The sequence below is a fragment of the Myodes glareolus genome, chromosome 1 (genome assembly GCF_982192425.1).
Source record: "Myodes glareolus chromosome 1, mMyoGla1.1, whole genome shotgun sequence".
Taxonomy (NCBI): Eukaryota; Metazoa; Chordata; class Mammalia; order Rodentia; family Cricetidae; genus Myodes; species Myodes glareolus.
Window position 1 is genome coordinate 129,143,247 of NC_142026.1, and position 27,956 is coordinate 129,171,202.

The 27,956-nt window shown below is 41.8% G+C and overlaps 1 protein-coding gene across 1 annotated transcript in view; it reads right to left on the reverse strand.

The window, feature by feature from the left end:
* The window catches only part of Syne1 (spectrin repeat containing nuclear envelope protein 1), a 477,339-nt gene that overhangs the window by 219,959 nt on the left and 229,424 nt on the right, over window positions 1-27,956 (reverse strand). The window contains exons 57-65 of the mRNA XM_087912026.1: window positions 17,476-17,612; window positions 16,827-17,004; window positions 13,954-14,136; window positions 9,115-9,258; window positions 8,626-8,781; window positions 6,736-6,900; window positions 4,503-4,675; window positions 3,042-3,195; window positions 944-1,087 (exon numbers count right to left, since the gene is read on the reverse strand). Of these exons, the coding sequence (XP_087768152.1) occupies window positions 944-1,087; window positions 3,042-3,195; window positions 4,503-4,675; window positions 6,736-6,900; window positions 8,626-8,781; window positions 9,115-9,258; window positions 13,954-14,136; window positions 16,827-17,004; window positions 17,476-17,612 (1,434 nt within the window). The remainder of the gene's footprint in view (window positions 1-943; window positions 1,088-3,041; window positions 3,196-4,502; window positions 4,676-6,735; window positions 6,901-8,625; window positions 8,782-9,114; window positions 9,259-13,953; window positions 14,137-16,826; window positions 17,005-17,475; window positions 17,613-27,956) is intronic.

Below are 27,956 nucleotides of genomic sequence, written 5' to 3' on the forward strand. Positions count from 1 at the left end.
GGGACTCTACCACCATGGGGGTAATAAGCCAATCAAACCGAATTAATAAAGCTGGGTTTAATCTGAGCAAAGCACTCCTGGGTAACCCTCAGGAGGGTATGAGAGGCATCACATGGCAGTTAGGGCTACCAGGTCTTTTTGTTTTTGGTTTGCTTTTTGGTTTTTGGTTTTTCAAGACAGAGTTTCTCGGTAGCTTTGGAGTCCATCCTGGAACTAGCTCTTGTACACTAGGCTAGCCTTGAGCTATCAGGTCTTAAGGAGCCTATAGGCATGGTCTTGAGCAGCCCCAAGGAGGGCTGACTTTTTGCGGGCTTTCTCACGGGTGGAGTTTGAAGAGGGCAGTTCTAGGGAAGAGGCTGCTCGGGTGCTGAAGGCGGGGTCTGGAATGGGGCTCTGAGCTGGAGATTCCAAACAATTGTTTTATATTTTACAAAATTCCCATAGCCAAACATCACGCAGAATTTAGGATTTTTTGCTGGGCAGTGGTGGTGCCCGCCTTTAATCCCAGCACTTGGGAGGCAGAAGTAGGCGGATCTCTGTTAGTTCAAGGCCAGTCTGGTCTACAAGAGCTAGTTCCAGGACAGGCACCAAAGCTACAGAGAAACCCTGTCTCAAAAAACAAAATGAAAAAAAAAAAAGAAAAGAAAAAGAATTTAGGATTTTTCAATGTGATGCTCTCTGAAATTTTTTTGACAATATTACATTTCTAGTTGGGATTTTTTTGTTGTTGTTGAGAATTATTTTTTTCTACATTAACTTTCAGGTATTAAAAATATTCAAAGTGTTGTTTAATTTTGCTAGTGATATTTTTAAACGCTAAGATTCAGTTTGTTTTACATTGTTTTCACAAGGTTGTTGGTCTTGGAAAGCATTGCGTGTTTACGTGGTCCCAGCTCTTCACACGCCTACCTGGGTGAATCCACTGGACTCGGGATAGCCATACCTTGGCCCTCTCTTTGATGGCTTGGTGTCGCTCCTGCAGATCCTGGAGTTCTAACTGGGTGACGTAATGCTCGGTCATGCCTGCCCTCTTGACTTCAATGGTCTCCAGCAGGCTGCTGTGACTCAAGACTTCTTCATTTAACAGCTAGAGAACAAAAGGATAAAAAGTTAAAATGAATTGCTCGTGAACAAGTACAATAACGATCTTGCAAAAATTAAGGGGTATTAGTGTGGCATAGGACCTTTAGCAATCCGCCCACTCACTTTAATTATACAGGTGTGTGTGTGTGTGTGTGTGTGTGTGTGTGTGTGTGTGTGAAAACTATGTATATAATGTTTCTATGTGTATTTCATATCTGGTCCAGAATGACTCTGAGACACCATTTCCCAATTATCTACTTTATATTTCTGCTTGAATATTTCAAATTTCTTATATCTAGAAATGGCCTCCTGACTTCCACTGTCTTTTATCTTTCTGCCTTACCCAGCCTTCTCCCCCAGCCTTTTTTTTTTTTAAGTAAATGCCACCCCCACCCACCTCACCTCACCTCTCAAATAGCCAATCTAGAACACAGGAAGGAGTCACCTGCTCTCTCACCTATGCCAGGCCTCTCTTAACTTTCAATTGGATTTTAGCAGGAGGCCCTCAGACAGAAGTAAAGTGAAAGATTAGGTGGTTGGCTGGGCTGCGGAGTCTACTGGAGGCTGCACACAGTGCAGGAGGAAGTGCCTGTGCCCTCTCCCAGGTCACCCCTAGCACCCTTTACCATTATCTCTGCTCGAGCAATTCTCATCCCATAGTGCACCAGGACCTCTCTTTCCTGACCCTATGGATGTGACAGACTCAGCCTGATCCCTCCAGACTATTCTTTGTGCTCAATCCTTTCCAAATTAGTGTCTCACACCTCACAGTATAGCTTTGTGATATCTCCCCGTTGTAATTCTTAATTAAATGCATATTAATGAGTGTAGACATCCCTGGAAGAATGCAACCTTGGCTTGCGATCTTACAAATACCCGAGGGACCTCAGCGCTATGATGTAAGCAAGGCGGAACCAATCGGGGGCTCTCAGGGAAGCAAGGCGTTCACCTTTAAGTGACTATAGCAGCCAATTGATCAATAAGAAACAAGGTGAAACTTGGGAGCCTTAGAATTCAGGAGAACAGATGGATCAGCAATAACTAATGGTGATGCTATGGGAACGAGAAAGATGGATCCTGGGGTGAGGAGGTGGCCAACTTGAGCTGTTACTTAAGAGAGGATACAAATAAGCAGAAAGAAATGGAGCACGAAAGATTTCCACGCAGAATATAGTAAATTCAGTTCAAGACATGATATTCCAGTGAATTTGCCCTGGAGGGAGGAATCCAGCAAAGGGCTCCAGTGTGTTATGTTTGAAGATTACTTCAATGAAAGAGGATTTTTGTTTGTTTGTTTGTTTGTTTGTTTTGTGGAGACAGGGTTTTACTGTGTCTCCCTGGCTGACCTGGAACTCTCTCTGCAAACCAGGCTGGCCTCAAACTCACAGAGATCTACCTGTCTCTCTGCCTTCCCAGTGCTGGAATTAAAGGCATGTGCCACTCACCCAGCTAATTAAAGGGTTTTAGTTAAACTCTTTACATATTTTAAAACTTTCTCATATAGCATTAGAACCATATGATGTTGATCAAAATTGTCCACAAGTAGTAATATAGGGCCTATGGTTTAGCTCTCTGGTTCAGTGTTTGCCCGACATGTATAAGACCTTGGGTTTAATATCCAGCATTGAGGGTGAGAGAGCAGGCAGGGGGAAAAAAAGCAAAAGGCAGTGGTAATACAAAAGGATGTAATAAAAAGAAAACACGTGCTTCTGACATTAAGATAAGACACATTTTAAATTGTCTGTGTCCTAAAACATGGGTCTATATGATTATCTAGAAAAGAAAATCTTCACTCCTGAGTAAAATAACTGCAAACAAAATTCTACTTTGGGACGATATTAGAAATTACAATGCAAGCTTCAAATATGAATTTTCCTGGGTGTGCATCCCTGGTGCCCAGGTGAGCACTGTTGCCTGGAGTTTACGACAGGACGCAGAGGGTGTCCTCCGTCTCGAACCTTGGCCTTCCCGAGAGCGGTCACTTTCTCCCGCAGCTCTGTGTGCTGTCTGTCCAACTCGCTCAGGCTGCCTTCCACCCCGTCCATCCAGCTGGAGAACTGCCGCACGTCGTCCTGGTAGCTTGTCCACTTAGAGAGCGCTCCTTCCAGCTGACTGAAAGGGGGAAACGTCAGTACCCCGTCTGACTATCTTTAGGGATCTGATGTCTGTCCTGTGCATTCGGTCCCCTCCAGCCTGCAGAGGGTGGAGAGGCCTGGGACAGACAGCTGGCCTGGGTTTACCAAACCCAACTTCAGAGAGCAGGGTGCATTTAAATCCAAAGTGGACTGAACATGACCTCTAGAGAGGGTCAAGGGGACACCAGGTCCTGGGAGAGACTGAAGGCCACCCAGAGTAGGATCCCCAGGTCAAGTCAGAGTAGAACTCTGACCACAGAGAGAGCCCACACTTACTCCAGCAGGTCAACCTTCATGTCATCCAGAGTAGGAGTGACAGGGAGGAGTGACAACCAGAAGGAAGGACATAAGCACAGTGACCATTTTGCATGAAGTTTAAAAATCAGAAAACCACCATGGAAAATAGGGCCATATTTGCTGAAGTGGTCTAAATATTAAAACGTAATATTTTCCTGACGGATAAATCCTTCCTTCACCCATTGTACACATTTAATGCTGTGGATTGTTGAGACTAATCTTCCTGCTGTGATTGGCCTTGGGAACCATCATCAGAGGCCTCTCACAGGCCTCAGATTTCCCACTGCAAAGGTCTGCCGCTGACTAGGGACACTCCTGGTCCATGCTGTGCTCTGAGAGCACTGAGAACAGTGAGTGCCAAGGAATTGCCAGCCCCTAATAGAGGGCCCTCAACTCTCTCCTGTGTCCTGCTTGTCTCCTCACCAGACTCTCCAGGTTCTGCCCCTGAAGGGATAACTTGGAGGCACCAAAGCAGCACCCAGTGTCACCCAGCCAAGGAAGTCCCAGCTGTGCCCTGCAGGACTGGTCTGATGACATTCCTTTCCTTGTCACTCCTCCCTGAGTGTCTCCTTAAGAGCCCTCCCAAGTGAATGACTTGGCTTGAATCAAAATATTCCCTCTTTATGAAATACTTATTATTCTTTGATTTTTAAATCATCAGTCAGGTAGAAAGAGATACACATTTTAGTTATGTTAAAATGTAAGCACAATATTTCAGGTCAACCAAATTCAAGGCTATACCTTCTAGATTCTCTTGTTCTTTAGAGCTCTTAATAGGAGAAGGGGAAGAAAGAAAGCCAGTAAGAAGGGGAGAGAGGAGGATGGAAGGGAGGGAGAAAGGCCTGGAGGAAAAGAAGGGAAATAGGAAGTAGTAATTATGACAGAAGGGAGGAAAGAAAGAGAGAGCAGGGAAGGAAAGCAGCCTCTCCTGAGCATTCCATCGTCATTCTGTCATGGCTCCAGGGCACTGACCACAGCTTCCCTCACCTCTTACAGCGAATGGCTGCTGACAAGAGCGACTCCCACATCTCCTTCAGAGCCTGCAGCTGCTGCTGCACAGCCGCGCTGCCTTCTGAAGAGGTGTTCTGTAGAACGTACTCCCCCCGGGTCACGGTCATCTTCATCTGGATCTCCTTCTCCTGTTTGACGGACAACAGTGCCTGCCGCGAACAGATGCAGAAGTCTTTGAGTTTATTGGTTGATTTATTTTGTTTGTTTGTTTTTTGTTTTTCTGTGTAGTACTGGCTGTTCTAGAACTTACTCTGGAACTAGCTCTGTAGACCAGACCAGGCTGGCCTCGAATTCACAAAGATCCACCCGCCTCTGCCTCCTGGGTGCTGGGACTAAGTGTGCCACTACCGCCCAGTGTGTGTTGATATTCTTGGCTCCCCCTGGTTCAGACTCTGAAGATGGCAGTGCGGCGTGCGAGCCTGTCGTCGGGCACCTGTGGGAAGAAGCCTGAGGCAGCTGCCAGTAGCCAGGCTCCTGCACCTGCTGGTTTTGAGTCTTCTCTGTTTAACCCCTTCCTTCCACATCTCATTGTCCTGGTTTAACAGGTGGACTGTGTAGCCCCGGCCTGTCCAAGTTCTGAGACATAAAGAAGCTCATGTCAACCTAGTGCAGCCTCTCCATGGAAATGGGGAACAGGGATCAAGGTTTCCATAGGCCCTGTTCCTTCTAACAGGAAATTTAAAGTCAGACTTGAAAAACTGGTAATATATGTCAAAGTACAAAACTTCTGGCCACTTCTAACCTATGTCTTACACCCTCAGCCGAGCCTCTGGTGACCCCGCGCATGCTGTGTCAAGACGGAGTTGCAAGCTTGCCTCCAATCACACCGCAATTGTTCTGCCCTCTATTTTCTACTTTCATTTTCTTCTCCCTCAAACCTACATCCAGTCACCTGCACCAGGACACTCCCTTCTTCCTCAGAAAAAGACATGCATTTATGTTGTATGGGTGGAATGGAGAGGGAGGGAGAGAGAATAAGTGAGTAAAGGGGAGGCAGGGAGGGAGGACAGACAAACAAAGAAAGGCAGAGAGAGACAGAGGACAAGCTGGGAGAGATGGTTCTGTCCTTCTACTGTGTGGTGTCAGGAACTGGACTCGGTTTAATGGTGGCAAGTGCCTTGCTCCACTGAGCCATCTCACCAGCTTCTCTATCTGTCATTCCAACAAGCCCGAGTTAGTTCTAAGATATCCGGGGATACTTGTTCCAATGTTCAACCCATTCCTCCTATACTGTTCCATTCCTGTGTGTATTCATAAGCTACAAACATCACCACCTGCAACCATCGTCTCCTAAATTTCATCCTCAGCAGCAGATAACATAGCTGTGGAGAACAAAGGTCATATTTTATTCACTTTTGATTTCCTGCTGTCAAAACAGAGTGCCAATCCACTGAAGGGCACTGAAGTTACGAGGCAGAGATGAATGAATGAAAATTAATTATTTTTATTACAAGTGCAAAATAGAATTGATGTTTTCAAAATGGGAGAAGAATTGACTAAAATGATACAGGCAGGAAAGTAAGTTGAATAAATGAATACAATGTTTCACCAAAATATATCTTGAGAACTGAAGTGTGTACGATGGGGTTTGAAGCTAGTTTCTTGATCAACACATTTGTGTCTTATTTTATTTTCTGTAGTGTTTGTGGATGAATGTGTCAGGGCTTCAAAGAATGATTCACGCTTAGGGATGAGCGTATTATGCAAGCGGAAACACATCCACAGAGCATCCAGAAGGTTCTTACAGATGGAGGACCACTTACTCACACCAGCCAATAGAGACTTGGGACTCTCAGTACACACTCCTGGTGCAGGAGAATTGTCTGTATTCTGTCAATCATATTTTAAATAAAAGCTGATTGGCCAGGCAGGAAGTATAGGTGGGTCAACCAGACAGGAAGTAGAGGCAGGGTGATGAGAACAGGAGTATTCTGGGAAGAAGGAAGTTCTTCCCCCATTCCTGCCCAGACCATCAAGAAGTAAGATGTAACCTGCCCCACTGGAAAAGGTACTGAGCCATGTGGCTAACATAGATAAGAATAATGGGTTAATATAAGCTACAAGAGCTAATAAGTAGCCTGAGCTAATGGGCCAATCAGTTTATATAATCTTATGGAGACTTCTGTGTGATTTTTCTTTGGGACTTGCTGGCTGTGGAGTACCGGGCGGGACAAAAACCCCAACAAGCCTGCCCTCATGTTACACACACCTCCAGCTTGAGCATCCTGCCATCCAGCACACTCTTGTCAGATGTGGGGAGGCAGTATGAATCCAGCATGTGCACGGCGTCTGTCATCCAGTCCTGCAGCTCTTTGACACCCATTGAGAACTGGCTGTGCTCGGCAACGATCCTGTCCAGCCTGGACACTTTTTCCTGGAAACGACAGAGATGGTTTTCTAGCTGTTAGCTCACTGGAGGCTAGCATGTCATCAGAAACTGTCACAGTCATCCCAGAGGCTGCCCAGCAAAGATTTGAGTCTGGCCTCACAGTGTGAGGTTTATGGCACACCTTCCTGAGATCTGTAGCCTAACTTGATCAAAAGACAAGACAACTGCACTTCACTGTCCTAAACAGATGGACTTATGAGCATTATGAGTTAGTTTTTATTCAGTAGAATTTCTTCCTAAAGTCAATTGGCATTCAATTCACAGTAGGTTTAATTCACAGTCATCTTTGGCTTTCACCTACTATATTTGGTTCAACTCATGCCACTTATTCTTACAGACCCACACTGTAGACAGAGCCTTAAAAATAACAATCTGATATTTTTGCAATAGTTCTAGATTACATGCATATAATGCATGTATATTTAGTTAAAACAAATTCTGCATAGTTGTGGAAGAGAGAGTGGTTTTCTTATTGGTTCACTTCAGGTCACATCCAACAAGGTGGATGAAAACAAGCTAGCATTCAAGCTCTTGAGGTATTCAGATATCTCTTGCTCTTTAATGTGTAAGCAAATGCAAATGGTTTTGTTTGGGAAGATTTCTTTTGTTTCTGTATTTTGGGTTTTTATTATCTACCTACCTACCCACCTACCTACCTACCTACTTACCTACCTATCTATTTTGAGACAGGCTTACACAGCCCAGCCTGGCTTTGACAACACAGCCTAAACTGACCTCGAATTTGCAGCAATCCTCTTGCTGCTGCCTCCTGCGTCCTGGGATTCCAGATGTGCACAAGCACACAAGCTGTTAGAAGTTGTTCTTAATTCTTTCTAACTTTTGGTATGCGCTAGATTTTCTAAAGTGAGATAAAGGCGACCTTTTCATCAATGCCATGGGTACCAATGGAGACAGCTCACATCAAGACACCGCAAAGAGCCAGATTAGTGGATTAGAAGTAACTTCACTGTAAATGGCATGACCACATCCAAGATTAAACTATGATAGAGTCCCCAAATGCTAACATCTGAACTTTTCCAAACAGAAAGCACACACTGTAGTTTACGCAAGCTTGGACAGGACTGTCCCACTCACAGGGTCTGCATCACTTTGGCGGGGTCACTCAGGGAGGTAGGTACTGTGTGTCCCCACTACTTTATCTTAAGGTCCTTGAAAGATTTATTCCATTAGACTAGTCATTGCCAATTCCAAATTATGCTTGAGATTCTTAACTGAAACTGAAACGATCAATTAATACTTTCTCATCTACAACACAATGAATATACAGAAGCTAGATGACATTTTTAAAATTACTCTAGACTTATTCTATGGCTGCCAATGCATTTTAAAACGATCTCAGGCTCATGTTTTTCGAGTGTACTTTAACCTGACAATCTTCAGAAAGGAACTCTGAGTTTTGCTTTTTTATTATGTACTGAGCCTTTGGATTCAGAGTGCCATGGATCACGTCACTTTATTAAGAATGGAGACTGCAGTGTTTTCTGTCTTTGCAGCATCCCTCGCTGACTTCACAGTAAGAACTATGGTAAAAGTGAGGAGTCCCATTTCAAGATGAGGGAGATGTCATGGTTACATGCCACAGGGTTGACCTCGGGACATCAGTCTGTGGAGTGTCAGGGATGGACCCTGCATGACCTATCGGCATTCCAGTCAGTATCACACTCACACACAGCACATGCCAGGCGTTACCTTGGTTACATTGCTTAGCGCTAGATACTGAGAAGACAGCTGCGACACTCTGTGCACAAAGCTCTTGCTGGCAGCTTGTCCTTCCCACAGCTGCCGAGCTTTCTCCTTCAGCCTGTGGAGCTGAGGCTCGTAGCACTGTATCTCTTCAAGGACAGACTGGAAAGCACAAGCGGGTTACCGTTCAGAGGCTGGGGCAAGCACATGGAGGACAGAGCTTGGGCCCACAGAACACGGAGAGAAACACTGACAGGCAACTGGAGTCCTGTGAAGACATGGTTTTCAAGCTACACACAGTAAAACGCCACAGGAAGAAAACACACCGTGTCTCAGAGGAGAGACGGGACACATTAATTCTGTCAGAACAGGGAGAAGGCACACGGGTGTCTCAAGGTGCCATGTCAGCTAAGACCAGGGTACCCAGCATGCATCTGGCCACAGAGTGGACTGAGGAGGGAGTGGAGACGAGGCCAGTTGGCCGGGTCCTGTCACCTGGAGTTTCTGCTGCTCCCTCCTCTTAGCGGGAAGATCGTAGAGGCGATTGCTGCTCTCCTGTACCAGCCTCTCGGTTTTACTCAGCCAGTTCTGCACAGGTTCTGCGCTCACTTCGAAGTCTTTCATCTGGATCTTTAGATTCTGCATGGGTTTAGATAAGAGTGGGGATGAATGAACTAAGGCAAACCAACCCCAAGGGGCTGACTGCCCACTCAGTAAGTACTCACTGCAAACGCGTAGGGGCATGAATTTAATTCACAGAGGAAACGTAAAACGAGCCAACAAAGCTAGCAAGTGGGCATGGGTGTGTGATCCCAGAATTGAGAAGGACAATGCAGAAGGACCCCGGAGACTAGCAGGATCTGAGCCATCTAGCCTTAGAAAGACACCGTATCTTAAAAAACAAGACTGAGTTTGATTAAAGAAGATACTTGGTGTCATGGCTTACACACACACACACACACACACACACACACACGCACACACAGAGAGAGAGAGAGAGAGACAGAGACAGAGACAGAGACAAAGAGGAGAGGAAGAATGAGAGAAAGAGAGATCCAACGTCCTTTGCTCGGCATTCAGAGCTTACTCTATGGGATCCAACTGCTCTCCTTCTTGCGTTTACTTCCTCCCAGTGTCTAGAACACTTCCTGTTTCACCTTAGCTCCTTTATGACTTTGGATAGATCTTTAAGAATGTTTGTGCCTTTACTTTTCAAACTACAACCATTGTCTTTAATTCTCTAGCCCATCCAAGAGCTCATATCTCTTTCCAGTTTCTGCGCATTTGCTCTTTAGACAGGCAGGGCTGGGCTGTGCACTTCCATGTGACTTCCAGCTATGCCTGGCCTCTACCCCGAGACTGTAAGTTCCACAGTGACAGGGCCCATGTCTCACGCTTAATGGAATACACCATATTTCCTTATGGAATAATCCAACATTGGTAAGGATTGATTACGTATAACTCCACACCCATGTAATTTAATGTGTTTACTATACTTTCTCTGTGTGTGAATATTTGTGTGTGTGTGGACAGGCATGTGAGGGCACACACGTACACGAATGTGTTCCTATGAAGTCAACATCTTGGAAACTTTTTCCATGATTGCTTTCCAAACCTTAATTTTCATTATAATTTCTTAAAGATTTATTCTATTTTTAGTTGTGCGTACATGTGTGTGTCTGTGTGTGAGCATGCATTTGTGAGTGCAGGCATTTGTGGAAGCCCTAGGGAGTTAGAGCCCCGTAGCTGAAGCTACAGGTGGTTGTGAGCTGCCTGATATGGGAGATGGGAACTGAACTTGGCTCCCCTGCAAGAACCGTGTGTGCTCTTAACCACAAAGCTGCTTTTCCAGCCCCTCTACTTCATTTGTCTTGAGGTAGGATCTCTCATCGAACTTGGAGCTTACTAGTTTGACTAGGCTGGTCAGCCAGTGAGGCCCAGGGACCCCTTTTGCTCCTACTGCCTCAGTTCCTGGATATTATGGGGGTGATGGGAACTGGATTTAGGTTCTCCTGCATGTGCAGCAAACACATTACTGACTGGGTCATCTCCCCGACTCCCTGTTTATTTTGTTTTGAATACATTTATTCTAACCATTAAGATATGCTGAGAGCTGTGTGCTTATCACATAAGGATAGTATAAATATTAATACTTTCACAGACTCTATAGATAACACATTAAAAGCATGCTGCTAACAGGTTATACATTTCACTGTTCAAAGAGATCTATTTTTATGAAATGTTAGATTTGTATGAATTTGAGTTTGTTATTAAACTTTCAATGTGGACCAACAAAAGAAGATTTTAGGTAGTTTTAGTAAAGCACCGGGTGCATCAAATGTCAGCTGGAAAACTGAAGGATGAGGAATGCAGAGCCTATTGGACGTCATTGTTTCAAAGCGCCCACTGCATTTGGTCCACGGTATCTATAGCTCCTTGATCATGTTTTCCATAGGGAGATGAGCTAGCTACAGGAATGTACCAGAGAGTTTAAAGTACCCCAGAGGTAAGATTACCCAGAGTGACTCCTGATAATATGTAAGGTTCATTAGAGCAGAAGTGTGTACTATTTTATTCTCTGTTGCCTTGTCAGAGTTCAGACTAATCATCGCCCAACACTAATGGCATCACCGAATGCACTTGTAAATTCAAGGCATTTCTGTCTTTCTATTACTGTTGTTTCAGGGAGCAGTTAACCATGGCAACCAGATAACCGTGACCAAAAACCATGGGTTTGCAAATATCTCAGGGAGCACAGAAGAGAACTGGATGCTTTATCTGTTCCCAGTGATTGTGTGCTGAGTTCTCAACCCTTGTGTTAATGTAACTGTATTTATGTGTGAGTCACTGAGGCATGGTGCTGGGTTTGGCTCATCTCCACCCCTTACCAGTTGTGCAAATCTGGCAGATTTTTAGCAATCTCATACCTTTGTCTGCTCCCCCCGCATTTTCTTTCCTTCATTCTTCCTCTACCTCCTTTCCTCTCCCCCTTTCTTCTTTCTTTAAATTATTTATTTATTTACTTATTTATTGACAGGCTCTCACTATATAATCCAGGATGGTCTTAAATTCGCCATGTAGCCCGGGCTGGCTTCAAACTCCTAACCCTCCTGCCTCCATCTCTTTGTATTACATTCCTGTACTGCCATGCATGGCTCTGATATTTCTTCAGCCACACAGCAGACACAAATGATGCACAGTGATCTGTGAAGGCTTTGAGAATTAAATGGACTGGGGTGCAGCCGCACACAAGCGCAGGTGCAGATTAATGTTCACCATCACTGGTTTTCCAGTTCTGTCCTCCTTTGGGATGCTTGTGCGCTCTTAACCGCCGCATTCCTGATCATTAGCCGCAGACCGCTTTCCCAGTGCACGAAACTGAGTGTGGATTAAGCTGATTAAATCATTTCATCCCCCAGGACTATACTTCATAACACATTTATATCCCCATCCGTATTTCAGCTAATAGCCTCCTCGTTCACACCTTCTTCCGGATGAGAAACTGGAGGATCACACTTTACCTTGGCACCATCCCCTATAGCTAGTTGCCAAATCCCGCTGTGTTTTCTCTTAGAGAGGAATCATCTACACTATTACTCATTCTGCCCTTTAGACCCTCCCCTTCATCTGCATTGCTGTAATATGTTTCCTCTGCTTCTTCAGCTATGCGCGATTCCCCGTTCTTGTTTACACGACACGCGGAAAGTTGACAGTTTCCCTCCAGCTTGAAGGCCTGCACATGCCTCACTCAGTCTGTCTCAAAGAATCTCGAGTCCTACCGCCCTAAGGATCTGCTATATGTAATGAGCTCTGTCCTCTGCATCTATAATAGTACAGGATAGGTTCCATCCTGGGGAAAACCATGGCTTGGGTTCCTGTGAAGGAAACCGATTGAGATTCAAGGTCAAACTGCATGATACACAGACATTTTCCAATGTGGTCCTAACAATTTACCTCAATTGTTCCTCTGCCTAAACTTTATATCTGCATCAAATTTCTAAACCTCTTCCACTTCTCAACAGCACTTACAATTTCCTAGACCCATGATCTCAGTTCCTTCTATGAGAAATGTGTGCCAATCTTGGAAAACTTAAAGGGCACCTGTTATTCAAGGTATACAGCTTAAATATCACTTCTCTGGGCATTGTCTTTGACTTCTCCAAATAGAGCCATTCTATGAGTGTCCACGCTCTACCCAGAACATTCCTGCATTACAGTCATCTCTTTCATGGGAGTTACCTTCTAGAAAACGAAGTTCTAGAAGCAAAGACTGGCCCTCCTCTATTCTCTCATGCTTTCCTATTACCAAAAGATGTACTATAAGTTTATTGCTATTACAAAAAGAGGGAGGGGTGGGATTGGGTCAAATAGAAGAGTTAGACTCACCATGCAGACTGGGTGGATTAACCAAACTGACAATCTCTGGCCTCCCTGTTCTTGGACAACAGATTTGAGTAAGACGATTTTGGCATGAGAGCCAGATTCACAGCACAATTCTTGTTTTGGTGGCCATGTTGAGCTAATGATTTTTACAAGAATACAGGTAATTTCCAGGAACTGCATGGTCACCACTGTATCCAGTAGAGGATGCAAGTCATGAACAATGGCTGATTACAGGGGAGAACTCCAAGCTTTTAGCTTAGGAAGAACCAAGAAAGTGTGTTTTCTCTTCCTGGTGGTAACTTCCCATTGCAATCTCTTTCCCATCTTGTATTCATTATGCCCATCATCAAATTAAGGAGCTATCCTGCCAGAAAATGTTTTCAAAGCAAGATACTATTCATACATTCAAGAGAAGAGTTAATACCTTTGTATTAACAGATGATCTCAGAAGAAAAAGAAATTCTGCATTGTGGCACAAGTTATGATATGATATTAGTAAGTCATCTTTGTAGAAAGTGAAATCATATAAATGCTGCCTTCCCTCATATTTAACACCCCAAACTGGATGCTAGTGTGAGTTATATGAACTCTGAGCCAATATTTTGTAGCCTTGCAGGACTTGCTCTGTTCATTTTCCTAGAATAATTGCCCCAACTGCAGTGTTTCAAATGAAAGATTAAATGTGATGCTCAGGTGTGCAGTTGGGTGTTCCTGCATGGATGTGCATAGATGTGTCTGTGGCAATAGCCCCTGTTCAAGAAGCTGTCTAATCCTTCAGGGCTATGCATACTTCCGATACTGAGCCCATCTTTAAGAATCTGATTGCCTGTTCCTATGCAGAATGGAATGATCAGAATGCTTGGAAACCCTGTGCTACACAGAAACCATTTTTACCCATGACCACCACCCAACACTGAAGAGCATGTTGGGGGTGGGCAGGGGGTGCTGTACCTCTAAGGCGGACTCCTTCTGGTGGAGGTTTGCATGAAAATTTTTCCAGTCTTCTTTTGCAGTTGCGACTTTGGCCTGGACACCTTCTGCTTTCTCTTTGGTCAGCAGGGAGCTCAGTAGCTCCCCTTTAGACAGCATTGTATTTAACTTATGCTGCCCATTTTCACTTTCTGACAGGAACTCCTATGAGAAAAATATAAAATTAGGTACCTTAGGACACGCCAAGCTGTAACATTCTTTGCTTTTTCCCTGTATGTCTCAGTGAAATCAAGGAAAACAAACAACTATTTTATTGCCCAAGTTAAGTGACCCAGGTTTGCCTTTAGCAATCCAGTTGTGAAATTCATTTCCTAATAAAAATTCTAGATTGACTGCAAAACATCGGGAGGTATTTTATGAACTGTTATCAGCTGTTATTAAAAAATAAACAGGAGAAGTAATGAAGATGAAGAGACAATAACTGTTATAAAATGATCTCTGGCTAAGTTTAGTTTAAAAAAATAAATGCCACACGGTTCTGTATAATTTGTAGAACTGTATGATATCCTTGGTTCTGAGCATCATAGCTGCCAAAGAGAGTAAACACAAGGAGGTACACGACCTTCAGAATCATATGATAAAATCAAACTACTTCAGTATTAAGTATTCCTATCAGAAGACCATGGGAAAGCTTCCATGGGGTGGAGCGGGGGTAGGTTCTGTAAAGTGGATGCATGAAATAAGGGACATTATTGTTAGTAGTTTATAAAGAAAACAGTAACAAGATATTTTATAGGGCAATTTTGGTGTTTGTTTTTTTATTATAACTTTTTAAATTTACCATATATTTTAAATTTTGCAAAGAAGTCTGAGAATAGAAATATGAAAATAAATGAGATGCAGAGTAATAGATATGGATCTAATTTCATTCTTTTACATGTGGACATTAGTTTTCTCTACACCATTTACTGAAGACTCCTTTTTTCAATGTATCTTTCTGGCATCTTTGTTGAATATCAAATATCTATAGTTATATGTAATCATCTTTGGATCTTTGACTTCATTACATTGGTCTAAATGTCTGTTTTTCTGCAAGGAACATAATGCTTTTATTGCAACATCTCTGTAACTTATCTTGATATTTGGAATGATTCCGTCAAGCTCTTTTTTTTTTTTTTAAGATATCCACGGTCTTCTTATGAAGCGCAAGTTCACAATAGAATGGCTACATGAAGTGTGACCATGCTGTGTAGATTTATCCAGAGGTTAGTGCCCCTCTTGATAAGTAAGCATATTCTACATGTTAGAGTCGATGACAACTATTATTGGTAGACATTAAAGAAGAAACAAAATGAATTAACAGCTAAAGATTTTTGGTTTTTGGTTTTTGCCAAGAAACATAAAAGTAGTGACCCTATGCTTTGGATGTTGATTAGTCTGAGGGGGTGAAGTGTCCCCTTGAACTTGCATGTTGAAATCTTGGTCTCCTCTCTTAAAAGGAGGGACCTGATGGGAGGGTCTGGTGCAGTTAGAGCCAGGCCCTTGAGAGATCAAAAAGAAACAATTAAATGTAATGATTTACTTATGAAGTGTGTTTGCATGTGCATGTGTGCTGTGGCAAGTGTGTGGAGGTCAAAGGACAGCTTCCAGGAATTGGTTTTCCTTTTTCTCCACGTGGGGTTCCAGGGTTTAAACTCAGGTCTTTAGTCTTGACAAAGAGGACCTCACTGACCATCCTGGAGAGAATGCTAAGAAAACAAGCTGGCCATTTCCTAGTATCATTTGCTTCCTCTCTGCTGTGGCCCTGACCTTCTGCTGGCAGGTCCACATGCCAGGGGAATCCTAGCTCTAGAGCTCCACTGAGTCCAGAGTGGTTTCCTCCAACCTTTGGGAAACGGAGCTACATCAACTTATTTACTCTGTATGCTACATGATCATGCAAAATGGACCAGTTCAGGACTTCACCAAGACATCTCTTTTGATGGATGACTACTTCAAACAAGCAAGTGGGCTAAGAGTCAATAGAAAAGGCTGTTGTCAAACACGGAACTGGGTTTCACAATCACAAACTGGTGGTTGAATGTTTCCAGCTCTACTCCCTGGCCTGCAGCAAAGTTGGAGGAATTTTAAAGGCAGTGCATTTCCAAACAAAATCTATCTTGTTACACCATCAACCAGGATTCAAAAGAGTGAAGTTGGTAGACATGGACACCATTATTTCAGAGTCTGTGTCCAGTAGACAAAGTTCTTGCATGAACTCTTCCATATTAATCGTTGGCTGTATTCCTGTGTTTTCCAGTAAGAAATTCAAATTCCCCAGGCATTGGCTCAAGATTGCTATTATAAAAAATAACCAGCTATATATGATGCTTATCTGTGAAAAGCAAAGTCACTATAGGATCTAAAAGTGTTGAGGTTCAAAGTGGCAGCTGACATGCACTGTGGAGTTGTAGTTAGGTGAGGAAAATATTAAAATAAAACCAACCAAAGAAGCAAACATCACATGTGGCTGCAGCTCTGACTGCCTCAGGCACAAGCCTCCTGACCTCACTGAGACAACTTTATCCTACTGGCACATGCTGAGAGTAATAATATTACACACCTGTCATGCTTGGGGTAAATATTGAATGAAAAAGACCCACAGAGTGCTCAGGTGCACTGTTAATAGATACAAGGAACTGTTACTGTTTTCTAAGCCTTTATCAAAACATAAAATAGCACGAAGTTTTGTATATGAGTGGGCTAGTTTCTCTTCTGTTGTCTCAAGGGTAGGCCTATCTGAAACTTAAATTTCTTCAGCTACACTTTAAACTGTAATGCCCTTACACGAAGACTCAGAGTAACACATGAGTCTCACTCAGCATTGCCGGGAGTGCCGTCAGCAGCACTCTTACCTGGATCTTCTGAAGACTTGCAGAGACTTCGCTGAGATTCTGAGGTAGATCAAAACACTTGGCCGTGGTGAGTTTTGCGTTAACCAACCACTGCTGGAAGCCCCTGAAGGCCTTCTGAAATCGTTCTTGCAAAATCTGTTCTTTGTTCTGGCAGCCCTTGGATGCTTGCAGACAGAGACTGAAAGCGTAATTTGCAAATTTGGTGACAGAGGAAAAGTGAAGAAGTCGAGTCAAGCGATACCTCCTAGAGCCCACAGTCCTTAGAGATGTGCATTTATGTGATTTGGCACTCCATGACACTCTTAATTGATATTATCACTGAAATCACACTACAAAAACGTTCTAGCTTCTTTAATATTTTTGTACTGGGTCTCACTATGTCACAAGGCTGTCCTCAGCCTAGGAGCTTAGAGAGCCCTGCACATAAGCCTGAGAAGTTATAACCACAGACAACCACTCCAAGCTCAGCTTTGCTCCTACTTTGTATGAAAATATTTTGAAGGCAGGTGGAGTTGTATTTATTTATTTTATTTATTTATTTTCCTGAAACCCTGACTACAATTGAGAATGAAGCTGAGGCATCTTGGCTATGTACAGAGACTCTGTCTCGAAGGAAATTCTTTTGAACAGTGGGACAGTTTATGCTCACCAGTTATATTCTTTAATTAAGCCTGAGACTTTCCCACTGTAGGGGCTCAGGTCCCTGGAAAACCGGCAAAGTTCATTCAACTGAGACTTGAGGTCCTCCGTCATAGGCTCCGCCTTTTGTAGAGCATCCAGGGTCTCCTAGTCGGGAACAACAAGACAAGCACTGAAGTGGGTGACTTTCATATTTTCATACCCTACATGCACACATTATGAGTTACTAGTGAGAAGCAAACCAACACAGTGAACTCAGTAATGAGATGAGGTCTATTTTTCAGGATTTTTTTATAGCCCATGATGGCATGTGGGTCATCTATATCTACTTCCAGCCATGGATAGACACTCCTGTATCAAGTATCAAGTAGTTAAACAATTGAATAATCAATGACTTAAAGTAAGAACAAAGAGAGAATACCCTAGATTGTTGAGAAATTGGTCTGACTAAACTATTTGAAAAGTGTCTATCATTTAAGATATTGAATGATCATTTAAATGAAAAGCAACATACATTTTATACTTACAATATGTGTCCCAATTGATTTTCTGTAGTATTTCCACTGAACACTGGTATTAAGAACTTCTTACAACCCACAGGTCTTATTTACCTACTAGTTCATATACCTCATGGTTTCTTTCATGTAGTCATCTAATCTTTGCTAAAATCCTCTATGATATTTGAGGATACTCCAGAACCCCATGAATAAAAGTAGTCTTCTCCTTCTTGAAGAACTTACAACTTAACTGATAAACAATATACAGATAATCACAGTACTAAACATATTAATTCAAAAGGAATGCCTATCATTGAGGAGCACAATTCTGAAATCAAAACTATGATCCATAAAGTGCTTTGCTATTAGAACATTCTCTTATATGATTAATATCAAGGGACAAATGAGATCCTGAGTTGAGATCTTGAGTGGTCAAATCCCTAGCACAATGTCTACTACACTGCTCAATGACTACTTTGTGAAATTAGAAGGGGACTAACAGTCAAATATATCAACTGTATAAACAGTGTCACCAGAACAAATTATTTTTTAAAAAAAAAGCATACATGGGGATGGTGAACATCATGGGATCAGGAGTGGATCCAGACCAGGGACATTTGCAGAGGCAGGACTGAGCCAGCAACCTGGGCTGGAGCAGACCTGAGATAGTAAACTCCACAGGAACAGGTACAGGGGAGCAATTGCTGAGCCAGTGGAGACCACTGCATGGGTCTGGACATGAATCTGGGCTTCAAGAGAGTAGACCTGAGCCAAGTCCTCTGCAGGTCCAGGCACACCCAAGTCTGGGACCTCCGAGGGACTAGATCAGAGCAAGATACCTTTGCAGGACAAACCCTAAGCAAGCAATCTCTGCAGGATCAGATCCAGACCAGGGACTTTTACAGAAACAGGCCTGAGCTGGCAACCTAGGCCAGAGCAGGCCTGAGACAGCAAATTCTACAGGAGCAGGACTGAGATATTAACCTGGGCCAGAGTGGGCCTGAGGCAACAAAGTCCACAGGAGTAGGATTGAGCTAGCAACCTAGACCAGAGCAGGCCCGAGACAGCAAACTTCATGGGAGTGGAGCAAACCCCTGGAGTGCTGAGCAACCTCCAGAAACATGGAGTGATCAATGGGGTAACTAAAACCGTGGCACTGACTGTACCATGAGGAGCAACCATCTGAGCCTTGGATCCAAGGGCACCTAGATTAATCACCAGAGTCACTGACAGCCCCAATCATACCAATTAGAGGAAAAGATGAGTATGCAAGGTAAGAACACACTCAACACCACAAAGAGCAACATGACACCAGTAAAATCTAGAGACCCTATAAAAGCAAGACTTGAACAATCAAATATAAATGAAGCAGAAGAAAATGACCTAAAACATAACTTCAGGAGAATGTTTGAGATTCTTAAAGAGGAAATGAGAAATTCCCTCAAAGAAATGGAGGAAAAGAAAAACAAAAAATTGGAAAACATCAGTAAATTCCTTAAAGAAAACCAAGAAAAAGCAATCAAACATATGAAAGAAACTATTCAAGATTTGAAAACTGAAATAGAGACAATAAAGAAAACACAAGCCAAGGGAATTATAGAAACAGAAATCATGGGAAAACAATCAGGAACCACAAATGCAAACATAAACAGCAGAATACAAGAGATGGAATAGAGAATCTCAAGCACTGAAGATACACAATAGGATACAGACTCATTGATCAAATAAAACATTAAATATAACAAAAGCTTAGCACAAAATATCCAGAAAATATGGGACACCATATGAACACAAAACCTAAGAATAAAAGGGATAGAAGAAGAAGTTCAACTCAAAAGCACAAAAAATATATTTAACAAAATCATAGAAGAAAACTTTCCCAATCTAAAGAAAAATATGCCTATGAATGGCATAGGAGGTCCTTCTTTGTGTGTTGTTTTCATTGGTTGAATAAAGAGACTGCCTTGGCCTTTTGATAGGGCAGCCCTTACGTGGACAGAGTAGACAGAACAGAATGCTGGGAAGAAGGGAAGTGTGGCAGACACCATGGCTCTCCTCTCTGAGATGGACGCTGGTTAGACTCATGCTGGTAAGCCACAGTTAAGTGGCAATACACATTAATGGAGATGGGTTAAACTAATATGTGAGAGTTAGCCAATAAGAGGCTAGAGCTAATGGGCTAGGAAGTGTTTAAATGAATACAATTTGTGTGTTGTTATTTCAGGGTATGAGCTAGCCAGGCAGCCAGGAGCCGGGCGGCAGGAAGTGGCCCACTGCTCATTTTACAACATATGAAGATACAAGAAGTATACAGAACACCAAATAGACCGGATCAAAAAAAAAGTCCCCTCATCACATAATAATCAAAATACTAAACATACAGAATAAAGAAAGAATATTAAGAACTGCAAAAAAAAAAAAAGGCCAAGTAACATATAAAGGCAGACCTATCAGAATTACATCTGACTTTTCATTGGAGACAACGAAAGCCAGAAGGTTGTGGTCAAGCATTATGCAGACATTAAGAGACCATGGAAGTCAGCCCAGACTACTATACCCAGCAAAACTTTCAATCACCATAGAAGGACAAATCAAGATATTCCATGACAAAGCCAGATTTAACCAATACCTAGCCAAAAAATCAGCCCTACACAAAGTACTAGAAGGAAAACTCCAACCCAAGGAAGACAATTGATGATCTCACAGTAGCAAATCCCAAAGAAGTGAAAAACACACAAATTAGCATCACCGACAATGAAAACTAATTTAACAGGAAATGGTAATTACCGGTTATTAATATCCCTTAATGTAAATGGACTCCACTCAACTATAAAAAGACACAGGCTAACAGATTGGATACAAAAACAGAATCCATTCTTCTGCTGCATACAAGAAACACACCTCAATCTCAAAGACAGATATTGCCTCAGAGTAAAGGGTTAAAAAAATACCAATCAAATGGACCTAAGAAACAAGCAGGTGTAGCTATCCTAATATCTAACAAAATAGACTTCAAACTAAAATCAATCAAAAGACACAAAGAAGGACATTTCATATTAGTCACAGGAAAAATCCATCAAGAGAAAATCTCAATACTGAACATCTATGCCCAGAATACAAGGGTACCCGCATATGTAAAAGAAACACTTCTAAAACTTAAATCCCACATTAAACCCCACACGCTAATAGAGGGAGACTTTAATACTCCCCTCTCATCACTGAACAGGTCAGTCAGACAAAAATGAACAGAGAAATAAGGGAACTAACAGATGTTGTGACTCAAATGGACTTAATAGGCATCTATAGAATATTCCATCCAAACATAAAAGAATATGACTTCTCAGTATCTCATGGAACCTTTTTAAAAACTGACCACATACTCAGTATTAAAACAAACCTCTACAGATACAACATGTGGAATAACCCCAATTATCTTATTGGATCACCACTGCTTAAAACTAGAAATCAACAGCAATACTAATCCAAGAAAGCCCACAAACACATGGAAATTAAACAATGCTCACCTGAATCATCAATGGGTCACAGAAGAAATAAAAGGAGAAATTAAAAAGTTCCTAAAATTCAACAAAAAAGACCACACAACATACCCAAATTTATAGGACACAAGAAAAACAGTGTTAAGAGGAAAATTCATAGCACTAAAGGCCTACATAAAGAAGCTGGAAAAATCCCACACTAGTGAATTAACAGAACATTTGAAAACTCTAGAACAAAAAGAAGCAAACTCACCCAAGAGAACTAGACAACAGGAAATAATCAGATTGAGAGCTGAAATCAACAAAATAGAAACAAAGAAAACAATACAAAGAATCAATGAGACAGAGTTGGTTCTTCTAGAAAATCAACAAAATAGACAAACCTTTATCCAAACTAACCAAAAGGCAGAGAGAGAATATCCAAATTAATAAAAATCAGAAATGAAAAGGGGGACATAACAATAGACACAGAGGAAGTCCAGAGGATTATCAGGACATATTTTGAAAACCTATACTCCACAAAATTGGAAAACTTAAAGAAAATGGAAAACTTTCTGGATAAATATCACTTAACAAAATTAAATCAAGACCAGAGAAGCAAATTAAACTGACCTATAACTGCTGAAGAAGTAGAAACAGTCATCAAAAGTCTGCCAAACAAAAAAAGCCCAGGATCAGAATGGTTTCAACTTAGAATTCTCCAAGATTTTCAAAGAAGAAATAATACCAATACTACTCAAATTGTTCCTCACAATAGAAACAGAAGGAACACTGCCAGACTCTTTTTATGAGGCTACAATTACCCATATAAAGACATTATTAAGAAAGAGAATGACAGATCAATCTCACTCATGAACATTGATGCAAAAATACTAAATAAAATACTGCCAAATTGAATCCAAGAACAAATCAGAACCATCATCCACCATGATCAAGTTGGCTTCACTCCAGAAATGCAGGGATGTTTCAACCTCTGAAAATCTATCAATATAATCCACCATATAAACAAACTGAAAAACAAAACCCACATTATCATCTCATTAGATGCTGAAAAAGCTTTCAACAAAATACAACATCCCTTCATGATAAAGGTCTTGGAGAGCAGGGATATAAGGAACATACCTAAACAGAATAAAGGCAATTTATAGCAAGCCAACAATCAACATCAAACTAAATGGAGAGAAACTCACAGCAATCCCACTGAAATCAGGAACAAGACAAGGTTGTCTACACTCTCCATATCTATTCAATATAGTTTTTAAGGTTCTAGCTAGAGCAATAAGACAACAAAAGGAGATCAAGGGAATACAATTCGGAAAAGAAGTCGTCAGACTCTCGCATTTACTGATGATATGATAGTTTACATAAGCGGCCCCAAAAATTCTACCTAGGAATTTCTACAACTCATAAACACTTTCAGTAATGTAGCAGGATACAGGATTAACTTTAAAAAATCAGTAGTATTCCTGTACACAGATGATAACTGGGCTGAGAAATAAAGCAGAGAAACATCACCCTTCACAATAGACGCAAATAACATAAAATATCTTGGAGTAACTCTAACCAAAAAGGGGAAGATTTGTATGACAAGGACTTTAAATCTTTGAAGAAAGAAATTGAAGAAGACACCAGAAGGTGGAAAGATCTCTCATGCTCTTGGGTAGGTAGAATTAACATAGTAAAAATGGCAATCTTACCGAAAGCAATCTACAGATTCAATGCAATGCCCATCAAAATCCCAGCAAAATTCTTTACAGACCTCGAAAGAATGGTACTCAACTTCACATGGAAAAGCTAAAAAACCAGGATAGCCAAAACAATCCTGTACAATAAAAGAATTTCTGGAAGCCCCTGACATCAAACTGTATTACAGAGCTATGTTACTGAATACATTCTGGTTTTGGCATAAAAACAGACAGGAGGACCAATGGAATAAAATAGAGGACCCAGATATTAATCCACACACCAACAAACACCTGATTTTTTGACAAAGAAGCAAAAAAAATCAAATGGAAAAAAGAAAGCATATTTAACAAATGGTGCTGGCATAACTGGATATCTACATGTAGATGAATGAAAATAGATTCATATCTATCACCATGCACAAAGCTCAAGTTCAAATGGATCAAAGACCTCAACATAAAGCCAGCCACACTAAACCTCATAGAAGAAAAAGTGGGAAGTACACTTTAACACATTGGCACAGGAGACCACTTACTAAATATAACCCCAGTAGCACAGACACTGAGAGGAACAATTAACAAATGAGACTTCCTGAAACTGAAAAACTTCTGTAAAGCAAATGACACGGTCTACAAGACAAAACGTCAGCATACAGAATGGGAAAAGATCTTCACCAACTCCACATCAGACAGAGGTCTGATCTTCAAAACATACAAAGAACTCAAGAAATTGGCCATCAAATGAACAAATAATCCAATAAAAAATTTAGTACAGACCTAAACAGAGACCTCTCAACAGAGGAATCAAAAATGGCTAAAGACACTTAAAGAAATGCTCAACATCCTTATTTATCAGAGAAATGCAAATCAAAATAACTCTGAGATTCCCTCTTACACCTAAAAGAATGGCCAAGATCAAAAACACTGATGACAACTTATGCTGAAGAGGTTGTGGGGTAAAGGGAAGACTCTTGCATTGCTGGTGGGAATGCAAGCTGGTACAGCCCCTTTGGATGTCAGTGTGGCAATTTCTCAGAAAATTAGGAAACAACCTTCCTCAAGACCCAGCAATAACACTTTGGGGTATATAGCCAAAAGATGCTTAACTGTGTCATAAGAACATGTGCTCAACTATGTTCGTAGCAGCTTTGTTTGTCACAGGCAGAACCTGGAAACAACCTAAATGACACTTGATTGAAGAATGGATACGGAAAATGTGGTACATTTACACAATGGAGTACTTCATAGCAGAAAAAAATGACATCTTGAAATTTGCAGACAAATGGATGGAGCTGGAAAACAAGATTTTGAGTGAGGTAACCCAGACCCCGAAAGACGATTATCATATGTACTCACTCATAAGTAGTTTTTAAACATAAAGCAAAGAAAACCAGCCTAAAGAGAACCTGGACAACCATGAGGACTAATACATACATGGATGTAATCTACATGGAAGTAGAAAAAGACAAGCTCTCCTAAGTAAATTGAGAACATGGAGCCTTTGGGAGAGGGATGAAGGGGAGGGGGGAGGCAGGGAGGGGAGCAGAGAAAAATGTAGAGCTCAATGAAGTCTATAAGAAAAGAAGTCGAAAAGAAAAAAACTGCCAAAATAATCGCATAAAAATGCACAAGCACATATATACACATATGTATACACACATACATGGTTGCACATACACTGAAACACCCTTGTGGTCTCTTTCTCTTGTGCATGTGCACACACACAGTTTAAACTGTGGAGAAATGACAAATAGATTTAACAAAAAAACTACGTGAGTAGCTATTGCTGTCACTATTGCTGTTCTCGGTGATTTTCACGGAAAGACAGCCCACAGTCCTCATCAACACACCAAGCCTGTGTCATGTTGTCATACTATAAATGACATCACTATCGTCTGGCCACTGTCAATCAGCAGAGTTGCTGTCATGCTGTGGAATGTACTTATTTCCTGTGAATTAAAACTTTCCTTCATGGAGGGAGGGGAGGCCTCGGAAGATGCAGAAACCCCACAAAACAAGTTTCAGGAAGGTTGTGAAATTTACATGACTTGGGAAGTACTGAAAGTGACAAGAATCACAAGTTCCCTCCCTAATTATACAAGTCTAATTATGGTTATGTCATCATTCAATTATACTGAGTGTTGGGGGAGGGAGATATTTTCCTGTGGAGCTGCCTGCTAGTGGTGCCGAGATCTCCATAGATGCTACTTTCACAAGTTGTCCCCCATGCTAAGGTGAGGTTTCCAGTGATACATGCTTCTGAGGTATCCATGCTTTTGTGGAGAACCCCATGCTACTCACTGGGTCTCCAAGCTATGCTTAGAGGGACCTCTTTCTTCAGTGTGTCATCTGTCATGTATTTGCGGTGAATGAATGTCTGCTCACAGCTCTCCAGGAGAAGTCATATGACACTCGTTTGTTCCCCTCTCACTTCATGCAGAGACACCCAAGCTTAGTCTATTATAAGTCATAGCCCTTTTGACTACTTGCTTTCTTACTTCTTTCTCTCGGTCCCCACTTACATCTTATAATTTCCTAGAAGGGCACAGGTCTCTTAAGTGACTTCTGTTATCGCCTTCCCTTTCCCACATTTCTCCTTCTTTAGTGTTATTCCTCTACTTCACCTATCTGATCAAGTTGTAATCACCTCCCAGGATTCTGCTCTACCAAGGGATTCTCTGTGGTCCTTCCATCTTCCCGGGGATGCTTATCTGAGGATGTTGTGCTGGCTAGTTTTATGTCAATGTGATACAAGCTAGAAGCATCTGGGAAGAGGAAACCTCAGTTGAAACAATCTCCTCCACACGACTGGCTTGTAGGCAAGTCTTTGGTGCATATTTTTTGATTGATGATTGATGTGGATCAGTCCAGCTCCCTGGGGTAGAATTTATGTCTGGGAAGGTGGTTCTGGGAGTCAGAAGAAACCAGACTGAGAAAGGCATGAAGGTCAAGCCGAAAAAGCAGCATCCTTCCACAAGGTCCTGCCCTGACGTCCCTCAGTGATGGAGTGCAGGCCAAGAGTTGAACACGGAAATAAAACCCTTCCACCCCTACGTTGTTTTGGTCATTGTTTCACCGCAGTGATTGAAACCCTAACTAGGACACATGCACAGCATGTTTGCAGCATTTGTCACTAGGACTGTCTCTACTTGTTTCAGACTTCTCTGTCCATACAGATTAGGATCTTGAAGGCAGGGGCGGGGTTCTCGGAATGTCCATGGAAAGTATCTCAGTGTCTGAGCTAGAGGCTCTAAAATACATATTGGCTTTTTTCTTTCTTTTCCCTTCCCTTTCATCTGCTTTTATCCTCTCCCTTTCTTTTCTTGGGATGCTAGGAATGGAATCCAGAGTCTCAGAGCAAGCCATAGAAGAATCCAGGGTCTCATAGCAAGTCATGGAAGAATCCAGGGAGACAAAGCCCTCTAAAACACTTTTAGTTAGAATACTCACAGAAAGCAACCATATAGTTTCTCTCTGAAACTCCAAACACTAACTCAGAAATAGCCATTTTTTTCTTACCATATTGAATATTTTAAAGGGAAATATTATCTATCCCCAAATTTTAAAAATGATAATTAAGTAGGCTAACATTAAAAATTAGGTGACATTAAAAAGGAAAAGTTTTCAGTCAAAGTTTATATTTCAAAAATACATTCATGAGGCCACAAGGGATGTCTCTGTGGCTGAGACTGCAACTTTCCTACAGGGTCTGAGTTGGGTTCCCAGTACCCCCATTGAGGGATTCACAACTACTGATAACTCCAGCTATTGTGACCTGACACCTTCTTCTGTTTTTCATGGGCACATGCACATATATGTATAGACACACACACACACACACACACACAAATAAAAAATGAATCATTAATGACTTCAACTTAAATCCAGATTTTAGTAGAACCTTTCATCTCACGTAAATTGCATTGGTTCGTACGCTTTGATTTCCACCAAGCTCTGAAAGTGTTCTTTTCTTTGCCCAGCTAAAGGAATAGCTACATTTCCAAACTAACAACCCACTGGCTTGAAAAGGGATTTTATAAATACGATCAACAGGATGTTTGCAGTGTTGAATCACACAGTTAAGCAACCACCACGTTTAGAGGGATCCCTGACGACACAGACAAACCCTTTCAATGGCCTGTAGTGTTCACGACGATGGACAATGGTCAAGAGGCCTTGCTAACAGCAGGACGTTGCTGTCAGAGCCCGAGTCCATCTATTTTCTAAACCCCTTGTTACACTCATGGAGTTTGAAATGTTACCTTAAATTTTGGATAAAATGTCATCATTAGGTGACTCTGATTATTAAGAGACAATGTCTTATTGTCTTCAGAATCTGTGACCTTGGAATCAAACATAGATGTGACAGCAGGGACTGCCTGTGACCCTGGACTCAGCATAACTGAAAGCCCATATTTCTGATGGCACCAGCAAATGAATTTTTATATCCATTATCTATTATCCAGCAACAGTCCCAAGGCAGAAGATGATCAGTGTTGGTAGTCAGCTAATTCTAGCTGCAGCCAGACATTTCTTGAAAATCTTTTTCACTCACACTAATAGAATGGGGGAAAAGGGGAACCAGAAAGAGTCAAAGCACTGTGACATCGTCAGCATCATTAGTGTCACTGTTTGTTTTTATCAGACTCCATGAAATAGTTTCCAGCCTCCCTCTCTGTCCCTGCACTGCAGAATCAGGTGATTCTGATTCTGGCTTGATTCTGGCAGCAAAGCTAAAGACCAAGGAACACAATAAGGGAACAACCAAAACAGCTGAGAAACAGTCTCGGTAAAATAGCACCGGGCTAGTTACAA